Source organism: Mesoplodon bidens, assembly GCF_964165515.1.
Source record: "Mesoplodon bidens genome assembly, chromosome: 1".
Taxonomy (NCBI): domain Eukaryota; kingdom Metazoa; phylum Chordata; class Mammalia; order Artiodactyla; family Ziphiidae; genus Mesoplodon; species Mesoplodon bidens.
Window position 1 is genome coordinate 145,208,046 of NC_138176.1, and position 26,573 is coordinate 145,234,618.

Below are 26,573 nucleotides of genomic sequence, written 5' to 3' on the forward strand. Positions count from 1 at the left end.
TAACATGTGTGCATCTGAGGGTTTAGTTTAGCGTTTGGAAGAGAGCTTGAAATCCCTCCCACTCACACCACCCATCAGGTGTTCCCTAAGAAAAAGTCAAAGGAACCTCTAGGGAACAACAGAGACCAACCTGATAACCACTAATTCTGGTTCAGTCTCCTCAGTCCCTCAGACAGGCCACATGAGTCTAAGAGAGGTGCAAAAATTCGCAAAAAATGGATGAGCACCGGCCCCTGGGGCCACTGAACCTTGCTGGTTTCCTGCAAGGCTGACCTTGATTACAATCCAGAGAGGAAGCCTGTGATGAGCCCCTCGCTTCAGTATTTCAGGGCTCATTGCTGGACAAGTGGTTTGCTTCACTGATTCACTCTATTCATTCTTTGAATCTAATCCAGAGAATAAACACCATCAGAACCAAACATATGGTCAGATCTTTAGCTTAATTTTTGTTTTGGGAGATAGAGGCATCTTGGGCTGAGCTCGACCAAACTGGGAGTCCAAGGAGTGATTAAAAACAAAATAAGGGCTTCCCTGGTGGCGCAGTGGTTGAGAGTCCGCCTGCCGATGCAGGGGACACGGGTTCGTGCCCCGATCCGGGAGGATCCCACATGCTGCGGAGGGGCTGGGCCCGTGAGCCATGGGAGCTGAGCCTGCGCGACCGGAGCCCTGTGCTCCGCAATGGGAGAGGCCACAACAGTGAGAGGCCCACATACTGCAAAAAATAAAAATAAAAATAAAAAAATAAAACCACAACACAGTGTATCATAATCCTACCTGAGCCTAAGGAAGCCTGCCACTTGGCACAGGAGCTATTTACCTTGTCAAATCCCTTGTGAGATGTTTGCTTAGCTGTAATCATATATGATATCAAGGTAACAAACTAGATGTTTACAGAAAAATAGGCCTTAAAGGCCAGAAACTCTCAGAGAAAATATATGCATTTTCCTTTTTTTCCAGTGAAAACATAAATGAATGGTATAAACGTTTGATTCAGGATTTAGGCCCCCAAATAGTAAAATAGTTATTACGTTTGTTTTAAGTTTTTGAATTGTCAAGTTTAAACTGTTCCTCCTAATTTCGCTCTTTTCCTGACAGGAAATCTGGATTAGAAATATTGTATCTAATCCATATATTTAAGATATTTAACTTTAACTGAACACTAAAAAAAAAGGTATATCAAAAATGACTTCTATTTTCATTTATTTTCTTATATATTTAATATATTTTCTTATATCGTGAGAGCCCTCTGGTGGTTGAGAAGATACTAAGTCTCTAAGTGCATAAGAGTAGAAATAGAGCTCATTATCAACAAAAGTCTTCCTTACTGAGATACTGATTTCAAGTTCTATTACAAATGGGTACTTATTACAGTTTCTATTAACTTTCAGCTACTCATAGAATGGTACATTAATTTATTTTTATGCATTTTCTAGAATTAAAAAAAAATCTTAAATGTTTATATCTTTAAATCCAAATAAGAAAACACTGATTATGCACAAATACATTTTCTTTTCTATCAGATTGAGAATAGTTAGCAATTCAGATCTAAATTGAGATGTAGGTAAATTGACTCCTGGAGCCCTTTCGTGGCATGTTCTGTGTCCTCTTTTAACTTGTGGCCAAGTTGAAAATAGACACAACTATTTTGTACTTTTATACTGCCACGGTCCAAAGGACCATATTTAAGACTCAGGATCTGACATATTCAAATAATTAAATGATGAACCTACCAGACACTTTATAAGTATCCTGCCACACAGAGAATTACAGCAGGAAAAACTAGAAGTGGAAAAGTCTTAGGCAAATGTGACAATGGATTTAAATTTGTAAAATGATAAAGCTGTAACTGAGCAGGATGTTATGGAGCTTTCACGGGACAGACCCTACCATGTCCTCTGCCTGCCTCTCGTTTGTAGAAAAACTTCCTCAATTAGGCCTTCCCTGAGTTCCAAAGGGCAAATTTAATCAGAGAAGTATGAAAATGAAGAAACAAAGGCAAAGAGTCAAGCAACACAAATAATAGTTGTTTAGCCATAATACAAAGTCAAGGATCTTTAGTTCCTCCTCCAGGACTATAGATTTATATTCTGAACCATATCTTTGAATTGTTTTGCAGATACTGAAACCTGCACCAGGCAGGAAGAAGTCAACTGCCTGTTGGCCACAAGCATGTAGACCCCAGATCGGCTGGAACCAGAAGATTGGTGATGTTGACTCTCGAAATACCACCTGGTTACCTCACCACCAACCAAAAGAAGGATGTCCACAAGCTGATCAGGCATCCTATGACCTTCTCCCTCACTTTGTCTTTAAAAATGTTTCCCTGAAAGCTATCAGGGAGGCAAGGTCTTCTGAGAATTAGCTGCCCATACTCCTTGCTTGGCCTTGCAATAAATGCTGCACTTTCCTTCACCACAACTCAGTGTCAATAGATTGACTTTACTGCACACAGATGAGTGGACCCAAGTTTGGTTGAGTATAAAAGCCAGGATACATATTAAGAAAAGACTGTATGGATGAAGCTGTTCCTTGGGCCTATAATTTAGGAATACTTAGTGCCAGTATGCCTCAAAATTTCCCTCTCTTTAATTGACTTTAAGTATTGGAGTGAAAGTTGAATTGTGCATAAACATATTTCAAGGTACTTACTACTATATGACTTTTCATGTCATTGAATTAATTTCAGCACCAAAATATGAGATGAAGAAATTATAATCATAGCACTTCTGCATTTCTTCTGTGAGAATAAGTGACAGACAAATCAGTGAGGCAAAAGGCAAAGATTTGGTCAATGGACCAAGGATATCACAAGATGTTACCGGTGAGGCTACAGGATTATTAAAGGAACAAGATGATGGTGTGTGACTCTGGAAATTTGAAGGGGATTTGGTATGTTGATTTAGTTCCACACAGCTGTGAGTGAATGCCAAACTGCTCTACAAATACTTCATGGGCACATGGAGTGCTAAAGCATAATTAACTAGCTTTAGGATATCAAAAGTATGCAGTACTCCAACACGAAAATATCAGTGAGCACACATGACTTAGGCAAAAAGCCAGGGTTAGATGATGTTGAAGTTCTGCACTTTGGTAGATTGCTAAGGTAACTGCCACCAGTTTGTTCATGCCCCATTCTATGCACACCCTTTACAATGTGATGTGGGTGGTCCTCCCATCAATAGGTGGAGTCTGTTCTCACAGTCTTATATCTGAACCTGACCATGTCACCTGCTCTAGTCAACAGGACAAAAGCAAACATGATTCAAGCCAAGGCTTGAAATGTGCTTGAGCATTAGGGCTTGCCTTCTTTCATTGCTAGAAATCCCACTGCCACCATTTAACATTCCCCAGCTAGTCTTCTAGAAAAGAGAGAATCTGAGAAGCCAGTTTCCAGATATGTAACGGAAGTCATCTTAGACCACCCAGTTCTAGCCAAGCCACCAGCAGACCACAAAAGACAGCCAAGCCCAGGCAACACTGCAGTCTACAAAACAGTTCTTTAAAGCCACTAAGTTTGGGGTTGGTTCGTTACATAGGAAAAGCTAACTGATACAACTACTTCCATCAGAGTGCCCAAACTTTGGCTATGGTTTGTTCCAGTCTCATGACAATATTTCTCTGGAGATGGAAGAATGAGATATCTGGTAACTTCATTGCTTCCTGATCTAAGGAATGGTACTAGCACCAGAATGAATTGCTTAGAGAGAGTGACAGTCATTAAAAATCATACGCTATTCCTTAAAAAACTAAAACTTGAATTACCATATGACCCAGCAATGCCACTATTGGGCATATACCCAGAGAAAACCCTAATTCAAAAAGACACATGCGAGAGGGGAGCTTCAAGATGGCGGAAGAGAAAGACACGGAGATCACCTTCCTCCCCACAGATACATCAGAAATACATCTACATCTACATGTGGAACTGCTCCTATAGAACACCTACTGAACGCTGGCAGAAAACCTCAGACCTCCCAGAAGGCAAAAACTCCCCACGTACCTGGGTAGGGCAAAAGAAAAAAGAAAAAACAGAGACAAAAGAATAGGGACGGGACCTGCACCAGTGGGAGGGATCTGTGAAGGAGGAAAGGTTTCCACACACTAGGAAGCCCCTTTGTGGGCGGAGACTGTGGGTGGCGGAGGGGGGAAGCTTCGGAGCCACGGAGGAAAGCGCAGCAACAGGGGTGCGGAGGGCAAAGCGGAGAGATTCCCGCACAGAGGATCGGTGCCGACCTGCACTCACCAGCCTGAGAGGCTTGTCTGCTCGCCCGCTGGGGCGTGCGGGGCTGGGAGCTGAGGCTCGGGTTTAGGTCGGATCCCAGGGAGAGGACTGGGGCTGGCGGCGTGAACACAGCCTGAAGGGGTTAGTGCGCCACAGCTAGACGGGAGGGAGTCTGGGAAAAAGTCTGGACCTGCCGAGGAGGCAAGAGACTTTTTCTTCCCTCTTTGTTTCCTGGTGCGTGTGGAGAGGGGATTAAGAACGCTGCTTAAAGAAGCTCCAGAGACGGGCACGAGCCGCGGCTATCAGTGTGGACCCAAAAGACGGGCATGAGACGCTAAGGCTGCTGCCGTCACCAAGAAGCCTGTGTGCGAGCACAGGTCACTTTCCACACCTCCCCTCCTGGGAGCCTGTGCAGCCCGCCACTTCCAGGGTCCCGGGATCCAGGGACAACTTCCCCGGGAGAACGTACGGCACTCCTCAGGCTGGTGCAACGTCTCACTGGCCTCTGCCGCCACAGGCTCGACCTGCATCCGTATGCCTCCCTCCCCCCAGCCTGAGTGAGCCAGAACCCCCGAATCAGCTGCTCCTTTAACCCCGTACTGTCTGAGCGAAGAACAGACGCCCTCAGGCGACCTACACGGAGAGGCGGGGCCAAATCCAAAGCTGAACCCCGGGAGCTGTGAGAACAAAGACGAGAAAGGGAAATCTCTCCCAGCAGCCTCAGGAGCAGCGGATTAAATCTCCACAATCAACTTGATGTACCTTGCTCCTGTGGAATACCTGAATAGACAACGAATCATCCCAAACTGAGGAGGTGGACTTTGGGAGCAAAGATATATTATTTTTTCCCCTTTTTCTCTTTTTGTGAGTGTGTAGGTGTATGCTTCTGTGTGTGATTTTTTCTGTATAGCTTTGCTTTCACCATTAGTCCTAGGGTTCTGTCCGTCCATTTGTTTGTTTGTTTGTTTTTCTTTTTACTTAAAAAATATTTTTTCTTAATAATTATTTTTTAATAACTTTATTTTATTTTACTTTGTTTTATTTTATTTTATTTTATCCTCTTTCTTTCTTTCTATTTTTTCTCTCTTTTATTCTGAGCTGTGTGGATGAAAGGCTCTTGGATCTCCAGCTAGGAGTCAGTGCTGTGCCTCTGAGGTGGGAGAGCCAACTTCAGGACACTGGTCCACAAGAGACCTCCCAGCTCCATGTAATATCAAATGGTGAATATCTCCCAGAGATCTCAATCTCAATGCCAAGACCCAGCTTCACTCAACGACCAGCAAGCTACAGTGCTGGACACCCTATGCCAAACAACTAGCAAGACAGGAACACAGCCCCATCCATTAGCAGAGAGGCTGCCTAAAATGATAATAAGGCCACAGACACCCCAAAACACACCACCAGACGTGACCTGCCCACCAGAAAGACAAGATCCAGCCTCATCCACCAGAACATAGGCACTAGTCCCCTCCACCAGGAAGCCTGCACAGCCCACTGAACCAACCTTAGCCACTGGGGACGGACACCAAAAACAACAAGAACTACGAACCTGCAGCCTGTGAAAAGGAGATCCCAAACACAGTAAGTTAAGCAAAATGGGAAGACAGAAAAACACACAGCAGATGAAGGAGCAAGGTAAAAACCCACCAGACCTAATAAATGAAGAGGAAATAGGCAGTCTACCTGAAAAAGAATTCAGAATAATGATAGTAAAGATGATCCAAATTCTTGGAAATAGAATACAGAAAATACAAGAAACGTTTAACAAGGACCTAGAAGAACTAAAGAGCTAACAAACAATGATGAACAACAAAATAAATGAATTTAAAAATTCTCTAGAAGGGATCAAAAACAGAATAACTGAGGCAGAAGAATGGATAAGTGACCTGGAAGATAAAATAGTGGAAATAACTACTGCAGAGCAGAATAAAGAAAAAAGAATGAAAACAACTGAGGACAGTCTCAGAGACCTCTGGGATAACATTAAATGAACCAACATTCGAATTATAGGGGTCCCAGAAGAAGAGGAGAAAAAGAAAGGGACTGAGAAAATCTTTGAAGAGATTATAGTTGCAAACTTCCCTAATATAGGAAAGGAAATAGTTAATCAAGTCCAGGAGGCACAGAGAGTCCCATACAGAATACATCCAAGGAGAAACATGCCAAGACACATATTAATCAAACTATCAAAAATTAAACACAAGAAAACATATTAAAAGCAGCAAGGGAAAAGCAATAAATAACACACAAGGGAATCCCCATCAGGTTAACAGCTGAACATTCAGCAGAAACTCTGCAAGCCAGAAGGGAGTGGCAGGACATTTTAAAGTTATGAAGGAGAAAAACCTGCAACCAAGATTACTCTTCCCAGCAAGGATCTCATTCAGATTTGATGGAGAAATTAAAACCTTTACAGACAAGCAAAAGCTGAGAGAGTTCAGCACCACCAAACCAGCATTACAACAAATGCTAAAGGAACTTCTCTAGGCAGGAAACACAAGAGAAGGAAAAGACCTACAATAACAAACCCAAAACAATTAACAAAATGGGAATAGGAACATACATATCATTAATTACCTTAAATGTAAATGGATTAAATGCTCCCACCAAAAGACACAGACTTGCTGAATGGATACAAAAACAAGACCCATATATATGCTGTCTATAAGAGACCGACTTCAGACCTAGGGACACATACAGACTGAATTTGAGGGGATGGAAAAAGATATTCCATGCAAATGGAAATCAAAAGAAAGCTGGAGTAACAATTCTCATATCAGACAAAATAGACTTTAAAATAAAGACTATTACATGAGACAAAGAAGGACAGTATGTAATGATCAAGGGATCAATCCAAGAAGAAGATATAACAATTGTAAATATTCATGCACCCAGCATAGGAACACCTCAATACAGAAGGCAAATACTAACAGCCATAAAAAGGGAAATCGACAGTAACACACTCATAGTAGGGGACTTCAACACCCCACTTTCACCAATGGACAGATCATCCAAAATGAAAATAAATAAGGAAACACATGCTTTAAATGATACATTAAACAAGATGGACTTAATTGATATTTATGGGACATTCCATCCAAAGACAACAGAATACACTTTCTTCTCAAGTGCTCATGCAACATTCTCCAGGATAGATCATATCTTGGGTCACAAATCAAGCCTTGGTAAATTTAAGAAAATTGAAATCGTATCAAGTATCTTTTCCGACCACAATGCTATGAGACTAGATATCAATTACAGGAAAAGATCTGTAAAAAATACAAACACAGGCTAAACAATACACTACTTAATTACCAAGTGATCACCAAAGAAATTAAAGAGGAAATCAAAAAATACCTAGAAACAAATGACAATGGAGACACGATGACCCAAAACCTATGGGATGCAGCAAAAGCAATTCTAAGGGGGAAGTTTATAGCAATACAATCCCACCTTAATAAACAGGAAACATCTCAAATAAACAACCTAAACTTGCACCTAAAGCAATTAGAGAAAAAGAACCAAAAAAACCCCAAAAGTAACAGAAGGAAAGAAATCATAAAGATCAGATCAGAAATAAATGAAAAACAAATGAAGGAAACGAAAGCAAAGATCAATAAAACTAAAACTGGTTCTTTGAGAAGGTAAACAAAATTGATAAACCATTAGCAGACTCATCAAGAAACAAAGGGAGAAGACTCAAATCAATAGAATTAGAAATGAAAAAGGAGAAGTAGCAATTGACACTGCAGAAATACAAAGGATCATGAGAGATTACTATAAGCTACTCTATGCCAATAAAATGGACAACCTAGAAGAAATGGAGAAATTCTTAGAAATGCACAACCTGGTGAGACTGAACAAGGAAGAAATAGAAAATATGAACAGACCAATCACAAGCACTGAAATTGAAACTGTGATTAAAAATCTTACAACAAACAAAAGACCAGGACCAGATGGCTTCACAGGCAAATTCGATCAAACATTTAGAGAAGAGCTAACACCTGTCCTTCTCAAACTTTTCCAAAATATAGCAGAGGGAGGAACACTCCCAAACTCATTCTATGAGGTCACCGTCACCCTGATACCAAAACCAGACAAAGATGTCACAGAAAAAGAAAATTACTGGCCAATATCACTGATGAACATAGATGCAATAATCCTCAACAAAGTACCAGCAAACAGAATCCAACAGCACATTAAAAGGATCACACACCATGAGCAAGTGGGGTTTATTCCAGGAATGCAAGGATTCTCCAATATATGCAAATCAATCGATGTGATACACCATATTAAAAAATTGAAGGAGAAAAACCATATGATCATCTCAATAGATGCAGAGAAAACTTTCGACAGAATTCAACACCCATTTATGATAAAAACCCTGCAGAAGTAGGCATAGAGGGAATTTTCCTCAACATAATAAAGGCCATATATGACAAACCCAGCCAAATCATCCTCAATGGTGAAAAACTGAAACCATTTCCACTAAGATCAGGAACAATATAAAGCTGCCCACTCTCACCACTATTATTCAACATAGTTTTGGAGGTTTTAGCCACAGCAATCAGAGAAGAAAAAGAAATAAAAGGAATCCAAATTGGAAAAGAAGAAGTAAAGCTGTCACTGTTTGCAGATGACATGATACTATACATAGAGAATCCTAAAGATGCTACCAGAAAACTACTAGAGCTAATCAATGAATTTGGTAAAGTCGCAGGATACAAAATTAATACACAGAAATCTCTGGCATTCCTATATACTAATCATGAAAAATCTGAAAGTGAAATTAAGAAAACACTCCCATTTACCATTGCAACAAAAAGAATAAAATATCTAGGAATAAACCTACCGAAGGAGACAAAAGACCTGTATGCAGAAAATTATAAGACACTGATGAAAGAAATTAAAGATGATACAAATAGATGGAGAGATATACCATGTTCTTGGGTTGGAAGAATCAACATTGTGAAAATGACTCTACTACACAAAGCAATCTACAGATTTAATGCAATCCCTATGAAACTACCGCTGGCATTTTTCAGAGACTAGAACAAAAAATTTCACAATTTGTATGGAAACACAAAAGACCCCGAATAGCCAAAGCAATGTTGAGAATGAAAAATGGAGCTGGAGGAATCAGGCTCCCTGACTTCACAGTACACTGCAAAGCTACAGTAATGAAGACAGTATGGTACTGGCACAAAAACAGAACTATAGATAAATGGAACAGGATAGAAAGCCCAGAGATAAACCCATGCACATATGGTCACCTTATCTTTGATAAAGGAGGCAAGAATATACAGTGGAGAAAAAGACAGCCTCTTCAATAAGGTGTGCTGGAGAAACTGGACAGGTACACGTAAAAGTATGAAATTAGAACACTCCCTAACACCATACACAAAAATAAGCTCAAAATGGATTAAAAACCTAAATGTAATGCCAGACCCTGTCAAACTCTTAGAGGAAAACATAGGAAGAACACTCTATGACATAAATCACAGCAAGATTCTTTTTGACCCACCTCCTAGAGAAATGGAAATAAAAACAAAAATAAACAAATGGGACCTAATGAAACTTCAAAGCTTTTACACAGCAAAGAAACCATAAACAAGACCAAAAGACAACCCTCAGAATGGGAGAAAATATTTGCAAATGAAGCAACTGACAAAGGATTAATCTTCAAAATTTACAAGCAACTCATGCAGCTCAATATCAAAAAAACAAACAATCCAATCCAAAAATGGGCAGAAGACCTAAATAGACATTTCTCCAAAGAAGATATACAAACTGCCAACCAGCACATGAAAGAATGCTCAACATCATTAATCGTTAGAGAAATGCAAATGAAAACTACAATGAGATATCATCTCACACCAGTCAGAATGGCCATCATCAAAAAATCTAGAAACAATAAATGCTGGAGAGGGTGTGGAGAAAAGGGAACACTCTTGCACTGTTGGTGGGAATGTAAATTGATACAGCCACTATGGAGAACAGTATGGAGGTTCCTTAAAAAACTAAAAATAGAACTACCATACGACCCAGCAATCACACTACTGGGCATACACACTGAGAAAACCATAATTCAAAAGGAGTCATGTACCAAAATGTTCATTGTAGCTCTATTTACAATAGCCAGGACATGGAAGCATCCTAAGTGTCCATCAACAGATGAATGGATAAAGAAGATATGGCACATATATAGAATGGAATATTACTCTCAGCCATAAAAAGAAATGAAATTAAGTCATCTGTAGTAAGATAGATAGATCTAGAGTCTGTCATACAGAGTGAAGTAAGTCAGAAAGAGAAAAGCAAATACCATATGCTAACACATATATATGGAATCTAAAAAAAAAAAAAAAAAGGTCATGAAGAACCTAGGGGCAAGATGGGAATAAAGACACATACCCTCTAGAGAATGGACTTGAGGATATGGGGAGGGGGAAGGGTAAGCTGGGACGAAGTGAGAGAGAGGCATGGACATATATACACTACAAAGTGTAAAGTAGATAGCTAGTGGGAAGCAGCTGCATAGCACAGGGAGATCAGCTCAGTGCTTTGTGACCACCTAGAGGGGTGGGATAGGGAGGGTCGGAGGGAGGGAGATGCAAGAGGGAAGAGATAGGGGAACATATGTATATGTATAACTGATTCACTTTGTTATAAAGCAGAAAGTAACACACCATTGTAAAGCAATTATACTACAATAAAGATGTTAAAAAAAAAAAGACACATGCACCCCAATGTTCATTGCAGCACTATTTACAATAGCCAGGCAAATCCTCAAAGGCAACCAAGAAGTGGGGTACACTTCAGTAGGCACCATCTCCAAAGTACTCCTTTTAATGAAAAGTTAATTACCTAGGGATATATACTCAGAAAGCCCTGATATTTAAAGAAGATTGTATCTATGTACACTGAGAATGTCTATAACTTTCAACAGATTTTCAAAGAAGCATATGACTCCAACATTTAAAAACCACTTCTCACAAGTATATGGTAAATATTTTCAAGAGGTTTGAGACAGAATAGTTTCAAGACATAACAAAACACTTAACTTTATGTTGATGGTTTATGACAATAGTTATAATTTCATATAACACATTCCCATAAAGAAACACCAAATTTACCATAGATTCCCTCCCACTAGTCCTCCCACCATCTCTGCAGCCTTCATTAACAGACTGAATACTACGGAGTTGACTGGTGCAAGGAAACAATTAGTGTAAATCACACAGCATGAAGGAGCTTATTCTAGTCAACGACTCAAAAAGAGTTTTGTTCAGAGTGGCAGACACTAACTTCCTACCCAATATCCATGATCCCTCTTTTATTCTAAGAAAAACCTGGGTTTTTTCAACATATCAATGTGGAAGAGCACAATTCCCAGTCTACTTTGCAACAAAATGTGAACAATAAAATGCAAAGTTGGGTAAGATTTCTGGAAGAACTCTTTACAAGGGCACTCCTCTAGCTAGGATGCCCTTCTCTTTTTCCTTTTCTTTCTCATTCCCATCCTGCCTGGAATGCAGGCATGATGTCAATACTTTCAGCAACTATTAGGATCATAAGGTCCACCAGGAGACCTTCAAGGTAGAAGACATGTGCTAAGAACTATAAAATAGAAAGTGGTCCTGGGTGACATCATGGAACTTTATACCCTCCCAGGAGCATCTTCCTGTACATTTTTTAATGTGAGAAAAGATAATACCCTTAATTTTTAAGGCTTCAAGGTTTGTTGTGGTTTGTTTAGGGATTTTTTTTTTTTAGAAATAAATCATTGTTGTTCAGAAAAAAATGTAATTCACAAATGCCATACACACTCAGCCTGAAAAATTTCACTTTACTTTGTTATACTGTCTAAAAGTGGACCACTTGATGATTCAGTTTGATAAACAGTAATGATTTTTAATGGATAGTCTGCATGATAGTGAACATTAGACAACGAAGAACTGTGACCTCTGAGAGGAAGGAAGTAAATGAGGTGAGTTCTACAGTTTCCCAGGCTTACTATCATGACAGCTTTTCCAAGCTATATACAGGAAAGGGGAATTTAAAGCAGAACCTGGTAGATTCCCTGAGTTAAGGAAATAGATCTGAGAGCCTAGGAAACTAAGATAGCTAGAGTTCACAGGACAGAAAGTAAACAGCTTTACAGAGAATTCTGGAGATAGACAGAGGGCCCAGCTTGTGTTCAATAGAGTAATGATCATTACATGCATGTGAGGAAACTACTCAAGGCTAGCAAAAGAACCTGGATGAAAGGATGAAAAGAGATAGTGTCTGGGGCATGGTTGGGAATACTGCCTGTTCCCATCAGCCAGACTGGAAAATCTTATAATTCATGGGGCATTGAGTAAAGTTATCAAAAGATCATGTCCCCATTCTGGGGAATATTTAGCTTTGGACTAAACACTATTCTGGCCCTGCCTAGAAAATCTTAAGAACAAACCCAAAATAGCAAATGATTTCCAAGTAACTTGACTGCATCTCAGCAAAAAGCCCAAGAATATTCATATGAATACAAAAATATCCCAATAACAAATACTTTTATCCAACCAGGTATGTGGAATTCAATCAAAATTACCAGGAAGGCAAAGAAGTGGAAAATAGTACTCAGAATTTCATTTAATTGAAACCAACCCAGAACTGACACAGATAATGAAAGTGTCACGCAAGGAGATTAAAAGTTATTATATGATCAAAAAGCTAGGAGAAATATTGAACATATTAAGTAGAGACATGGAAGATACATTTTTTAAAGAAATCAAATGTCTAAAGATAAAAATTACAATATCTGAGATAAAAAATACAGAGATAGGATTAACAGAAGATTAGATATTATATAAGAAAAGATTAGGGGTACAGGAGACACAGCAATAGAAACCATCCCAAATGAAATAAAGTGAGCTATGGAGCTACTTCAAACAGCCTGATATGCATGTAATTAAAGACTCTGAAAAGAAGAGAAAGAAAGGAAGATATAAATAATATTTTAAAAGTAATGGCTGAAAGTTTTTTGAATTTGATAAAAAACTATATACCTACTGAACCAAGAATGTCAATGAACCCTTAGCAAAAGAAACATGAAGAAAAGTATGCCAAGGCATATCATAATTGAAGTTCTCAAATCTGGTGCTAAAGAGAAAATCTTAAAAGGAGTGGGGTTCGGGATGGCAGAGAAGACATGTCACAACCAAAGAAACAAAGATAAGGGAGGGGGTCATATTTTTTATCAGAGTAATGTGAATGAGAAGATAGAGGAGCAACATCTCTAAAGTACTGAAAGAAAAAAAGAACTTTCAACCTAGAACTCTATACCCAGCAAAACTATCTTTTAAAAATAAAAATGAAAGAAAAACTTTTCAGACGTGAAATAATTCATCTACAGAAGAGCCACACTACAATAGTACTATGTAATAAGGCCTTCACATAAAAGAAAACTGATGTCAAATGGATATGATGCTCTGCACCAAGGATTAAACAGAACCAGACCTTAAAACTGCAGAGGGTAGAGTACTTCCAAACTCACTTGATGAGGTCATCACTACCCTAATACCAAAACCAGACAAAGACATTAGAAGAATGGAAAACTATATTGACAGAAAGATCAATGTTTACCAGGGGACTGGGGTTGGAGGAAGGGATTAACTGCTAAATGACATGAGGAATATTTGGGGGCTTATGGAAATGCTCTATATTTTGTGTACTGGTAGATTCATGGGTGTACACATCTGTCAAAACTCATCAAATTATATAATTTAAATGTGTAGTTTATTATATGTAAATTATACCTCAATAAAGTTGGTTAAAACAAAACAAAATAAATGAAAACAGCATATCTGGCAGATACTGTGGTTTGTCTCACTCAGTAACCTATCCAGTCTCTTTCTAGAATGTCTTCCTGTGCTATAGAGTGTATAGCAGTGTAGAGAGGCTAGAAACCTAAAAAGCATATTTCCCATTTTCCCTCACTGCTTTCACATGTGACTTATTTAGTAACCACAAACAGATACACTCACTCAAGACTTTATTAGGAAGAGAATTTTGTAGAAAGAAGGGCAGAGAACAAGTCATGCATTTTGCTGGTGTGGACCATGGCAAAGACAGCAAGTTACTGGAGCTGACCACCTCCAGATTGTGGCAGAGGCTTCCTTGGTGTCCCATTTCTGGGAAAATTGGAGAAATTTTTGAAGTAGTCCCTAGAAACATGCCTAGAGTCTGTATTTCTAGTGTGTCTACTAGCTAAGCTCAATAATAATTCCTTCATTCTTAAATTGAATAAAACAGTACTTTAAATAGATATAGAATTATCAAGCAGTCACAACTCAATATCAGCTATTTTAAGAGACCCCTTTAGATCACCAGCCTTCCCATTCCTCTCTCTGTTACTGGAGTCCACACTTGGATTCATTCTACACGTTTCATAGCTCAGTTCCAACGTGGATTTTGTGAACTCTTACTGCAGAGTTTTATGTTTGGTCCATAATCAAGATACTATTTCTAACTCATTTCCTACGGGTATTTCTAAGATTATTTATGTCCAAACTGTTGGAACACAATCTTTTTGTGTAAAGCTTTTCTGATGCCAAAACAATAGGGCACTTGCCCAAGTAAGTTCCAAGCTGAACTTGCTCCTCCCCCCATCTCTCCCCCTCCACCACTGCACATCCCAGGGCAGTGTAGATTTGTTTTCTAAAGTAATTTCTTTCCTTTGACTATGCCATTGTTTCCATCTTGAGTTTTTAGTTTGTCTGGGGAAGACAGTCATCAGGCAAAAAGAGCATCCTTGTCAATTCTTCCATTCTTGCCCATAGAAGGAGTCCTATTAGCTTCCGTTCAGTGAAAATAACTGAATTCCTTTGGCACCACCCACCCTGGGTCTGATGGCAGTGATGGCAGTAAAATTAGGGAGCTGTGAAATGTCCTCATCCTCTCTCCATCCCATCTCACTGTCTCCCAAACTCTGCCTCCATATGCCTCTGTTTGTGTCTCTATTTCGTTCTCTGGCTGTTTGTCTATTTCTTTCTCTCCATCCTTAAAGACAGTTGTATTTGTGCAGATGATTCACACATCTTGATTTTTCTCATTTATTTAAATTTAAACTAAATCAAATGGTTTCATGTAACTGTTTAAAGCATCACAGATGTTAAGGAAACTACTAACATCAGTTTCTTTTCCTCTCCCAAAATTTTGCTTCACCACATGCCAAAACCCAGCAGAGGGCATCCTTCCATTTCAGTTGTGCAAACACTGTAGGGAAAAGACTCTATAATCTGGCAATGTACTCCATTTGCAACTGTGCACTGGAATCTAAATAAAGGGGCTACTGTAGTAGTAGGGAAATTTTTTACATAAGTTGTTCTGGGGTGTTTATCTCCATTTTGAATTATAAATTTAGAAGTAATTCCCCTTTCATAAGAAAAAAAAAGGAAAAAAAATCTCATCTCTGGCCTCTCTCCAGATTTGGGGAATTAGCTTCAAATTTCAGAAGCAGCAGGTAGAACCTCTGTGATCCCTCTGCCTCTAGGCATGTGTGTAAATAAAGTGATCACAGAGACAAAGCAATCGAGAAAGAACTCTGCACCCTACCTCCTCTGTTGCACTCTCCCTCTATCCCTGAAACTGAAAGACAAATAGCAAGAGAGGCATTTTGCCTGTTACATTGAAAAGAAGGAAGAAAATGAGCCTGGTCAAGAACAGAGTAGCAGGTGGGGCCCACCTTGTACCTGTGTAAGTAAGCAGTCGTCCACTAAGATTAATTGTGTAGCTTCACAGAACTTAAAATTCCACAATGAAAAATATCTTACATTGTCAGAAGAATTTCCCCCAGGTTACAATGCAAATACCCACAACCCTTATCAGTGATTTTCTCAGCAGTGTGGATGAGTTTATGAGATTTTCTTTCCTTGTGGAAGAATGTCTTAGGAGAGAAGGAGGGAATATGAGGAGACAATATAGCATCATTCCTACATCCATTCAGCATACATTTTTGAGCACTTTATGCCAAACCCTGTTCTAGGTGCTAAGAACCCACCAGGAAACAAACTAGCAAAGATCACTTTCCTTGAGGTGATGTGTCAGAGTGCAAGGGTCTGGGGAATCGGACAGACCTAGTCCTGCCAATTACCCAGCTATGTCTATATATATATATATATATATATATATATATATATATATATATATATGTACACACACACACACACACACATATATATATACACACAGACACTATATACAGTGTACATATCAGTAAAATCCTCAAAATTAGCCTAAGAAAAGTTCTATTATCATTATCATTCTCGTTTTACAAATGAGGAAATCAGGCACAGAGTGATTTATAAATTTCCCAGAATCAGAAGCAGAGCAGGAATTTGAAACAATGCTGCCCAACTTCAAAGCTGTCTTGCCTCTTAACCAGTGTGCCAGAGAGTTGATTTCTAGGGCCTGAGGACTAGATGAGATGACACATATAAGCTGAGAGTATAGTATAGTGCTTTTTAAAATATATTTATTTATTCATTCATTCTGTCATTATTATCACTGCCATTGTTATGGGTTTCTGGGACCTCTGGGTATATGTTGAAGTATAAGATAAGAGGCTCAATACTTGAATCAAACTACTTCTAGTTCAGAATCTATCTGTGTCCAGGTCTGGTTAAAAGTAAGATTGCATAACATCATAGCTACTGAATCATGGCTTCTCTGCATTAATCGTTCCATAAGATGACAGGCGGCCTCTAACAGCCATGGCTCTAGACAGGATATCAGAACACAAGCTCCTTGCAACAAACAGGAGCATTTCCTGCTCTGGCTTTTTCTAATCTTCCCTAGAAGCTGAAGGTTAAGACCAGATTTGAAATGAAACCAAGATGCAAGGATCCATCTGTGGTTGACAGCCGCTTTTTGTTCTCTGATCAGTGACCTTGTAGTCAGTCCCAGCCCCCTCAACTGCTGGTGTCCCTTGGCTCTTTGCTCTCTCTCTTTCCAAACTGCACTCTCCAAAGCCCCCTTTCTTGGGCTTCGTACTGATGAAGCTTGTTCATAGATCAGTGGGGGTTAAATATGCTAACAGTGCTATTCAAAGAGCAATGAAGCAGTCATGTTTTGTTGCTGCTCTGGGAGTTCTCTGCTCGCCCGTAAGCCTGCATTTGTGTCTCACGTTCTCGCATTACCAAAATCAAGAATCATTTTAAACAAGCAGATAAAATTCTGGCTCCGGGCCCCATTTCTTATTGATTTCATTTCACGACTGTCAGCTTAGTTTCATGAAGTAGGAAACTGAGTGTTTGATAATGGGGTATAGGAGAATTCACAAATGCATATCTCATATATTCCATTTTTCTTGTCTGCACTAAAAAAAAAAAAAAAAAAAAAAGTTTTTATCCCACATGTCAAGTTTCACAATGCAAAACTCAAGTCAACTAGACATTTAAAAAATGTATTTCTATTCAAAAAGGCAATTTCATGCTGATTTCATCTCACCATGACTCTGCAGGGATGAACACTGTAGCAACACATCATTTAGGATAGAAATAAGTGCTTCAAACCCTTTGGATTGAACTCAAAAAAATAGCTAGTATGCTGGTAGCTATGATGCAAGTTGCCTTGTCACAGCCTTATAGCTTTCTATCAACATTGGTTGGGTTCAATAAAAAAGAAGATTTTCCTTAGCAGATACTCACCCCAAGATAATGGCCATCGATGAACACGACAGGAAGCGAAGGAGCTTCAGAAACCCGTCGGCATCGTTCATCTAATTCTTTTCCATAGTCACCATTCAGAGCTATGTTTTTCTCTTCAAATTTTACCCGATGGTTTTGGAAGATCTTTCTTACCAGTTCACACCTTTCAAAGGTTGTCCGTACCACACGAAGGCAAGTGGTATAAATCACTACGCGGTCAAATTCTAGCTCCGTTGATGGTTGCTGAAGGAAAACATTATAGTGTAAATAGTTTGGCATTTGCTTTCTTTACATCTCTTTATTTTAAGACAATTACCATTTCAGCCAACATCTTACACATTAAAGGCCTGCAATAAAAGTTGAATAAGCACCATATTTGTCAATTCTAAGACATGTCTTTACACTTTAGAACATCTGTAATTGCAATAAGGATGACAATCAAATAATTTAAATGACATAATTTAATTGACACTATTTTTTCTGTTCCCAATGGCATATCTTTTTTTTTTAACATCTTTATTGGGGTATAACTGATTTACATTGTTGTGTTAGTTGCTGCTGTATAACAAAGTGAATCAGCTATACATATCCATATATCCCCATATCCCCTCCTTCTTGCGTCTCCCTCCCACCCTCCCTATCCCACCACTCTAGGTGGTCACAAAACACTGAGCTGATCTCCCTGTGCTTTGCAGCTGCTTCCCACTAGCTATTTATTTTACATCTGGTAATGTATATATGTCAATGCCACTCTCTCACTTCGTCCCAGCTTACCCTTTCGCCTCCCCGTGTCCTTAAGTCTGTTCTCTACGTCTGCATCTTTTTTCCTGTCCTGTGCCTAGGTTCTTCAAAACCATTTTCTTTTTTTAGAGTCCATATATATGTGTTAGCATACAGTATTTGTTTTTCTCTTTCTGACTTACTTCACTCTGTATGACAGACTCTAGGTCCATCCACCTCACTACAAATAACTCAATTTCATTTCTTTTTATGGCTGAGTAATATTCCATTGTAATTGGCATATCTTAAAATTGATGATGCCTCACATGGCATGCCATGTGGTGAAATAAGGAATGGTTGAATTATTTTTGTCATGTTTTCTAGACATCATTCAACTACAATAGCTGCCTCTTGTACCCAAAGCAAAACATGGAACAGAATAGACAAGGTTAGCATTTAACCATTTGAAAATTCTTCTACTCATCAATTTACCAAATTTTACAGCTTTTTTGAGCTAAAATTTACTGGGAATAACAAGATCTATATCATAGGATTGTTCTGAGGTTTAAGAGGCATAAAATGTATGCATGAGCTCTGTTGAATGACAGGCTCCCATGTGCAGTGAGAAGGTTCTGCCATGAGGAACAGAAGATATAGTGGCTCAGAAAGAGTGCATAGAAACCAATATCAAGGTGGGCAGCAGGTCAAAGCCAGGAATAAAAAGGAAACAAGGAAACAGTACACTGCAATGGAGTGTAAGCAATTGGAGGCTTACACTCAAAATGGAGACAAGCAACTCTCAAAACCAAGGTGAAGACTCCTAAAGAGAGAATCTTTTTTTGTCTATGTTTCCTGCTGCATCAGAAATCAGTGACTGCATTCAAACCCTGCCAGCCCTGCAAGGGCTTATCAGCTAGGTCCTGACATCACCAGGGTGACATCACCCTCTTCCTCTTTATTATAGCCTTATTTGAAGGAGACTGAAAAGAACCCAACTATATACCATGAGATCAAGGGATACGTGAGTCCCCACAATTCTACAATTGTTGAAAGACAACCACACAACTTATAAACTCCTGTGAAATCAAAACTTTGATTTGAAACCACTCCAGATGGCTAAATACTAGAACCAGAAGGTAAGATACTAAGCTTCACCACTTTGTCCTCAAAGAAATCATCAGACCACTCTGCCAGATGCAAACACAGATAGTCCTAGAAAGATATGAAGTGATGGAAATGGCTATGCAATGGTCTCCACTTCACCGAGAGACCGGACTTTTTTTTTTCCTAATGGTAAAATGTATTAGAGACGTAAGAATCTTTTCTTTCCTCAATAGAGTTTAGAAGCTAAGTTGAAAACCAGAGGCCTGGAGGGGTCAAGCAGGTGTCATAAATGCTGGAGCAGACCAGGAGTAAATGAGATATTAGTGAGAAGCAGGGAGAGTGTCATTTGAAAGGGAAAACATAACTCAGCTTCAGGCAAGTTTCAGGATTTCAGGCATGTCATTCAGTGTTGTCAGATATGATTACTGTAAATATAAACTTGAAATCTGGATTTTTATAGGAAATTTTCTGCATTCTAAATAGTGGCACCCCATTAAAAAATGTATTGAGACCCCTGAACAATATATCTGAAAGCTGAATTTGGCCTATATACTGCTAATTTATAACATTAGAAAGGAGAGAGCCCCAGGGAGGTATATCAGATATACCTGGACTCTGCCTCTGACCATCTCTGTCTTTGGGAAGCTAATGAGCTGTTTAGCCTCAGTTTTCTCATCTGTAAAATGTGATAATAGTAGTGGTAGCTACCTAATAGGTTTGCTGAGAAGATTAAGAAAACAACTAGTGTAGGGCCTAAAACATAGTACTGTGCTGAGTTATACACTGCAAAGATATTACACTCCACATTGTGGAATTTTTAAGATTAAAACCACAAGCAAAAATAAATCAATGGAAAACATCAATGTAATTAATGACAAGAAAAGAAGATTATTACTAGGCTTTAGACTAAGAAGCATTGATCTTCAAAGAGAGTAACCAAATGCCCAAGAGCCTCTGGTTCCTCTTCATATTCACAATTATGAACAAGCTGGGAATCAAGGAACTCACTGTAAATGTTGCAGCTTTTGGAAGAGCACCAAACTTCTCTTTTTCCTGATATTATCTGAGTAATTATGCATTGTTCCTCTGGCTGCAAAGACTGCTATAACTGCATTTATTTCTACCAAAATGTTCCACTTTTTTCAATAGTACACATACTTTTGAAGTATTTTATAAGAAATACATTTCCCCATATGAAGAAGTGGGAACATTTAAGATTGGACCATTCTGTTCTCACACAGGATTCTCTCTGCTCGTACAACATATGCTTGGTACCACTTTTCTGTGTATCTCTAAGAGACAGACATCTAAAAAATAGTAATAACATGAACCCTTATCAAGTGGCCATGTTAGATGCTGTCCAGTGCAAAGGGTAACAAAAAATATCCCTTTGTCTACTGTTGAGGATGAGCTTTGCCTGGAATCAGTGATTCTCCAAGAGTATTGGATATTAGAATAAACTAGGGAGCTTTAAAAATCCCCAAAGCCCAGGCCAAGCACATACCAGTTAAATCAGAATCACCAGGGTGATTTTTTTTGAAAGCTCCTCTGGCAATTCCAATGTGCAACCAAGTTCTAGAACTAGTTAGATACCAGTTGGAAATGCAGAATCATGAGCTTCACCCCAGATCTACTGAATCAGAATCTGCACTTTAACAAGTTCTCTGGGAAATCTGGGTGCACATTATATTTTTGAGGAGCCTCGGTGAAGTCACAGAGGCAGCTTGATTTGTCAGAGAAACTGGGTTTATGTCCTTTTAAAATAATTGCTAGTCATTTATACAGTCATTAGAATAATTTGCCAAACATATGCTAAGCACTATATATTAATGGGGAGCAAAAAATATAATTCCTAACGACTTGGAGCTCATAGTTTAAAGTAATAAAAAAACTAAAATGTTACATAAATCAATATACAATTACAAACTGTTAAGTAATGCAAAGGAAATGTACAAGTTGTTAGAAGAGGCTATGGCAGAAGGGCCTTTTCTGTTTTAGAGGTCGAAAAAGCGTTTTCTGATATTTGAGCTCTGATTTAAAGGATAAGAAAGAGTTACAGGCATTAACTAGGCAGAGCGCATGGGGAAAAAAAGTCACAGATAAGTGCAAAGATGTTGAGATGGAGGAAGATGGCATGTTTGAGACTCTGAAAGAAGGTATTTGCTGAAACACAAAGGAGAATTATAATAATACTGAATGATTCTGGACATGCATGTAGGATCAATATCGTGTTGTATTTTATAGCCATTCTATGGCCTTTAACCTAAGAGCAATGAGAAATTCCTGAAGGCTTTTAAGGAGGATGGGAGGGGTTTACATATTTTAAAAATTAGAGAAGCAGGGCTTCCCTGGTGGTGCAGTGGTTGAGAGTCCGCTTGCCGATGCAGGGGACACGGGTTCATGCCCCGGTCCGGGAAGATCCCACGTGCCACGGAGTGGCTGGGCCCGTGAGCCATGGCCACTGAGCCTGCGTGTCCGGAGCCTGTGCTCCACAACGGGAGAGGCCACAACAGTGAGAGGCCCGCGTACCGCAAAAATAATAATAATAATAATAAATAAGTGAAGCAGGGCCAGTGCAGATAGTTGCACAGGATGTGCACTGCACAAACCTAGAGACTGTCATTATTAGCAAAGAATAAAGGAAGGATGCCCCCAGGGTTGTGTGATTCCACAACTTGAGCAATCATACTCAGTCTCATTCCCAACTCCCTTGACCTGAAAACTGAGATTGAATCCAGGGTAAATTCAAGGTAGGAAATGTAGTTTATCTAGTAGAATAGGCTATTAAGTAAAATTTTCTAAAAATAATCTTACTGAACAATTTTTTGATATGATTTGAAAGTAGGTCTTTCTAGAGGTAGAAGTGGGTTAAATGATTCCTCAAGGTTGTTTCCAGTTTCATAATATCAGTTTTAAATGATATTGTCTTTGGAAAAAGTAATCCTCTTCTACACTTGCCTCATTTTCTTTCCCTCAACAGATTTGTCAGAGCATTTGGCCAGAAATCTAAAAATAGCCCCTCAGTGGTTAGCTGTCCCTCTTCTCCCTTCCTGAGAGTTACCATGGGAATAGCGTAATGAAGGATGGAGGCATCTGAGACAGCGCTAAGAAGCCACTGGGATTTGCAGCCCACTTGTTCTGAGAGAGCCGACCTAGATGTTAATAAAGACAAGCCGTTTCTTCCTTTCCATTGATTAAAAAAGATGACTCTTTGGGGTGCCCCGAAGCCTCACAACAACCTGCAGCAAACGTAGATGTGTTGGTAAGGGACAGAAATTGCTCTGAACAAGACTAAGGAGGGAAGAGATATGGGGATATATGTATATGTATAACTGATTTACTTTGTTATAAAGCAGAAACTAACACACCATTGTAGGGCAATTATACTCCAATAAAGATGTTAAAAAAAAAAAGACTAAGGGATTACTTTGTAGCCAACGTATGTCCTCAGCTTGCACCTTGTCCAGCAATAGCCACTGTCAAACAGTAAGTTCTGTAGTCACCTAGGCATCCAGGAACACTTCTGGAGGCCTCACATCCACTGGAACTGCCACTGATTCAGGCCAAGGATTAGTCCCTACGGCTCCCCGACAGAGGATCAGCTCTGTGCAGACCCAGCTCCCCAGGCTGGAGCAGGTCCAGGTCCAGTGGGCTATTTCCACTTGACCCCTTTGACTGTACAGCCTGGTACCAGTTTGACAAGGCCTCCTGAAATCTGGGCCTCCAGACAATTCCAGGAATTCAGGTCTTAAACAAAACTTAAAAATATAATAAAAAGTGACATTTTTAAATGGCGATGGCAGACATAATGTTAATAACTTTACATTCACTTAATCCTCCCAATAACTTACATGCTGTAACTGTCTTTACTTATAGATCTAGAAACCTAGGCTCAGATGGGATAAGTGTCCTAGACAAGGTGACAGAGTTAAAATTACAGCAAAGTTAGAAAATTGGAGCCCAGATACACACCCTTCAAAGTCTGTGGGTTTCTACTGAGTCAAGCAGAACCCGTGAACCACACGGTTGTTTTGCTACCGCTGCCCCAGGATCAGGTTGTTGCCATAACAGACTGCTGTAGACCTAATTCAGTGCCCATGAGATAATGTTGGCTATTTAAAGAGGTTTGCCTTAAATTATGCACCCACATTTAACAGAAAGTAACATTACAGGAGGGACACTGTAAATGTTTTTCTGTCTAAAAGGATACCTTTGAAATGGACAAAGTATAGAGAGCTTTCCTCTGCTGACTGAAGACAAAGAGGTGAAGTGATTAGCTCAGAGCCATGCAGCATATCAGAAGGCAAACCGGGGCTAGACCTATTTCTTGATTATCAGGCATTGGGCCAACCCATTGGCTCCAGGGACCACCATTTTAAACAGAAGACACATGCCTTTGGAAGCAGGGCCGTGGGGCTTTGTAAAGGACGGGAATTTTTTCTCTCTCTCTCCCTCTCCATGCTACTCTACTGTAAACATCTGTAGCCGTATGCATATTCTGGGATGCTTCTTAATATTAAATTTAAATAAATAAATAACCCTCCGCCCACCGTTGCTTTCAAATCGCCTTTTGAATTCTCATTCTTGCGCTTAACTACTGTGATGTGGAAACCTACTTTATCCACACCAGGCTCCTCTCTTAGCTTATTTCCTGGATCTGATTCCATTCTGACCACACTCCCTATTCAGTTCTGAGGGTACATGGTAATTTTCTAGGCCAGCAGTCTCCAAGCTTTTTGGTACCAAGGGCCAGTTTCGTGGAAGACAATTTTCCACGGTACCGGAGGGCGGGGGCGTGATGGTTCAGGCGGTGATGTGAGCGATGGGGAGCAGGAGATGCAGCTTCGCTCGCTGGGCTGCTGCTCACCTCCAGCTGTGCAGCCTGGTTCCTAACAGGCCACAGACTGGTACCGGTTGGTGGTCCGGGGGTTGGGGATCCCTGTTCTATGCCGTATTCCCTCCCACACATTGACCACAAAACACCACGGAGAACTTCTCCATGTACCTATGTAAGACACAGGTTATAAAAATAATTACAATAACTACTATTTGTTGCACGACTCCTGCATATATACATATGTAGTTCCGGGGCTGCAAAGGGGAACTTTATGTGTGCAATGTTCACTTATCATAAGAGATAAGATTATCCAAATTTTATAGATGAGGAAACTAAAGCTTGAAGATAAACTTAAGGTATCTAAATACCTCAGAGGAAAAAGGGGCAGAACCAGAATTTTAACCTGGGTCTGCCTCCTAAGTCCTTGCTCGTGCCTTAGGAAGATACTACATAACCCTCTTAAATACAACCAACTGATGGGTCATACCATTCCAGACCTGAGTAGTGAATTGTATACCACAGAGGGACTGTCAAAAGGACTGTCCTAGAAATTCCCATTGCTCATCCCTCCACTTTATTCTAATATCTCTGGTTACGTGTCACCCCTCAGACAGACCTTCCCTCATCACCCCATGTAAAACAGACCCTCTATCCTCCAACCCAGTTCTTTTCTTTAGGATACCTAGTACTGCTGGACATTATTGTGTACATTTATTGGTTTACTGTCTATCTCCAAAAATAAAATATAACCTAAATAAAGCAGGAATTTGTTTAGTATACAAGAACCCAGAATATTACCTGGTACATAGTAGATGCTCAGGAAATACCTCCTGACCTCTTCTCCATACATTTAATTAAAACTTGGTTTGAATCTGCCTCTTAGTAACAGAGTAATCTTGGACCAGTTACTTAATCTCTTTAAGTTGCAGTTTTCTAATTTGTAAAATAGACATCAATGCCTACTTCATGGGAATTTGTGAGGATTAAATGGTTTAATGAATAGAAAAACACTTAACATGAAGCCTGATGCATAATAAACACTGAACAAATGCCATTTCTTTATTATTAATATCATTAGTACAAAATGTTTTGGACACACACCAGCAGCAGCACTATCACCACTATGATTATAACCAACAAGTCCAAATTCACATATCATTAACCTCAGAAGTCTGAATGGAAAAGTTTAACTTCAGAATTACAGGATGATGAAAAAATACATCTTTTTAATGACTTAACTTACCACTTACATTTGTTTGGATGTGCCATCAATTCTGAGAGTGAAAACAATAGAGTAGACCATGTATATAAGATGTAATAAAAATCCCTCTTTGTCTAAGTTCAGCTGCCCTCTGGGTGGCATGAAAGAAACACTTGGGTAATAATCTCTGCATGCAAAGATTTCTGTAGAGAGTATTCTGTTTTCATAATGCTCCAAGATTATGGATTTCATTTTATATCATTCATTATATTTCATTTCCTTTCATGCTTCAGAAATTATCTATTTGTCCAAATCAATTACTGAGTTGGCCTAGACAGTAATTGAAAAGTTAATGAACCTAATGAATCCTCCAGACCAAAGAAATATATTTTTCCAGAAAGTTAAACTGAAACAATACTGACTTTCCACCACATCAGACTTAATTGGAAATGAAGGTTTTCCCCACCTCATGAAGACCTTAGAAAAGGGTCACAGTTCTGTCAATTCAGCATTATTCAAGTACAGGGAGGTTTCACTTGAACATCTAAATTTTTGTCTTCTCTTTAAAAACCAGAAAACTTGACAACACTGGTTTTATTGCATTCCTCTGCAAAAATAATACCTGGAGCTTGACAGCAACAACTCCCTTTAGATGACACATGTCTCCTGTTGCCACATTTAATATTATTCCTTTATATCTAGACAACATCTCTCATTAACATTGTCTGCATTGCCCCTTTAGATCTGAGTTAGTGATGTCATATCTAGTCCATATGCACACTTTATATGGGAAGAAAT

The 26,573-nt window shown here is 39.3% G+C and overlaps 1 protein-coding gene across 2 annotated transcripts in view; it reads right to left on the reverse strand.

The window, feature by feature from the left end:
* GRXCR1 (glutaredoxin and cysteine rich domain containing 1) overlaps positions 1–26,573 on the reverse strand; it is a gene marked incomplete at its 5' end in the record, with an annotated part of 342,040 nt that overhangs the window by 42,437 nt on the left and 273,030 nt on the right. The window contains one exon of one of the 2 annotated variants that reach the window (XM_081225778.1): positions 17,914–18,156. In XM_081225778.1, coding sequence (XP_081081904.1) covers positions 17,914–18,156 — 243 coding nt within the window. Of the gene's footprint in view, positions 1–17,913; positions 18,157–26,573 lie in introns of those variants that run through there. The other variant, XR_014015185.1, reaches the window with a different exon arrangement.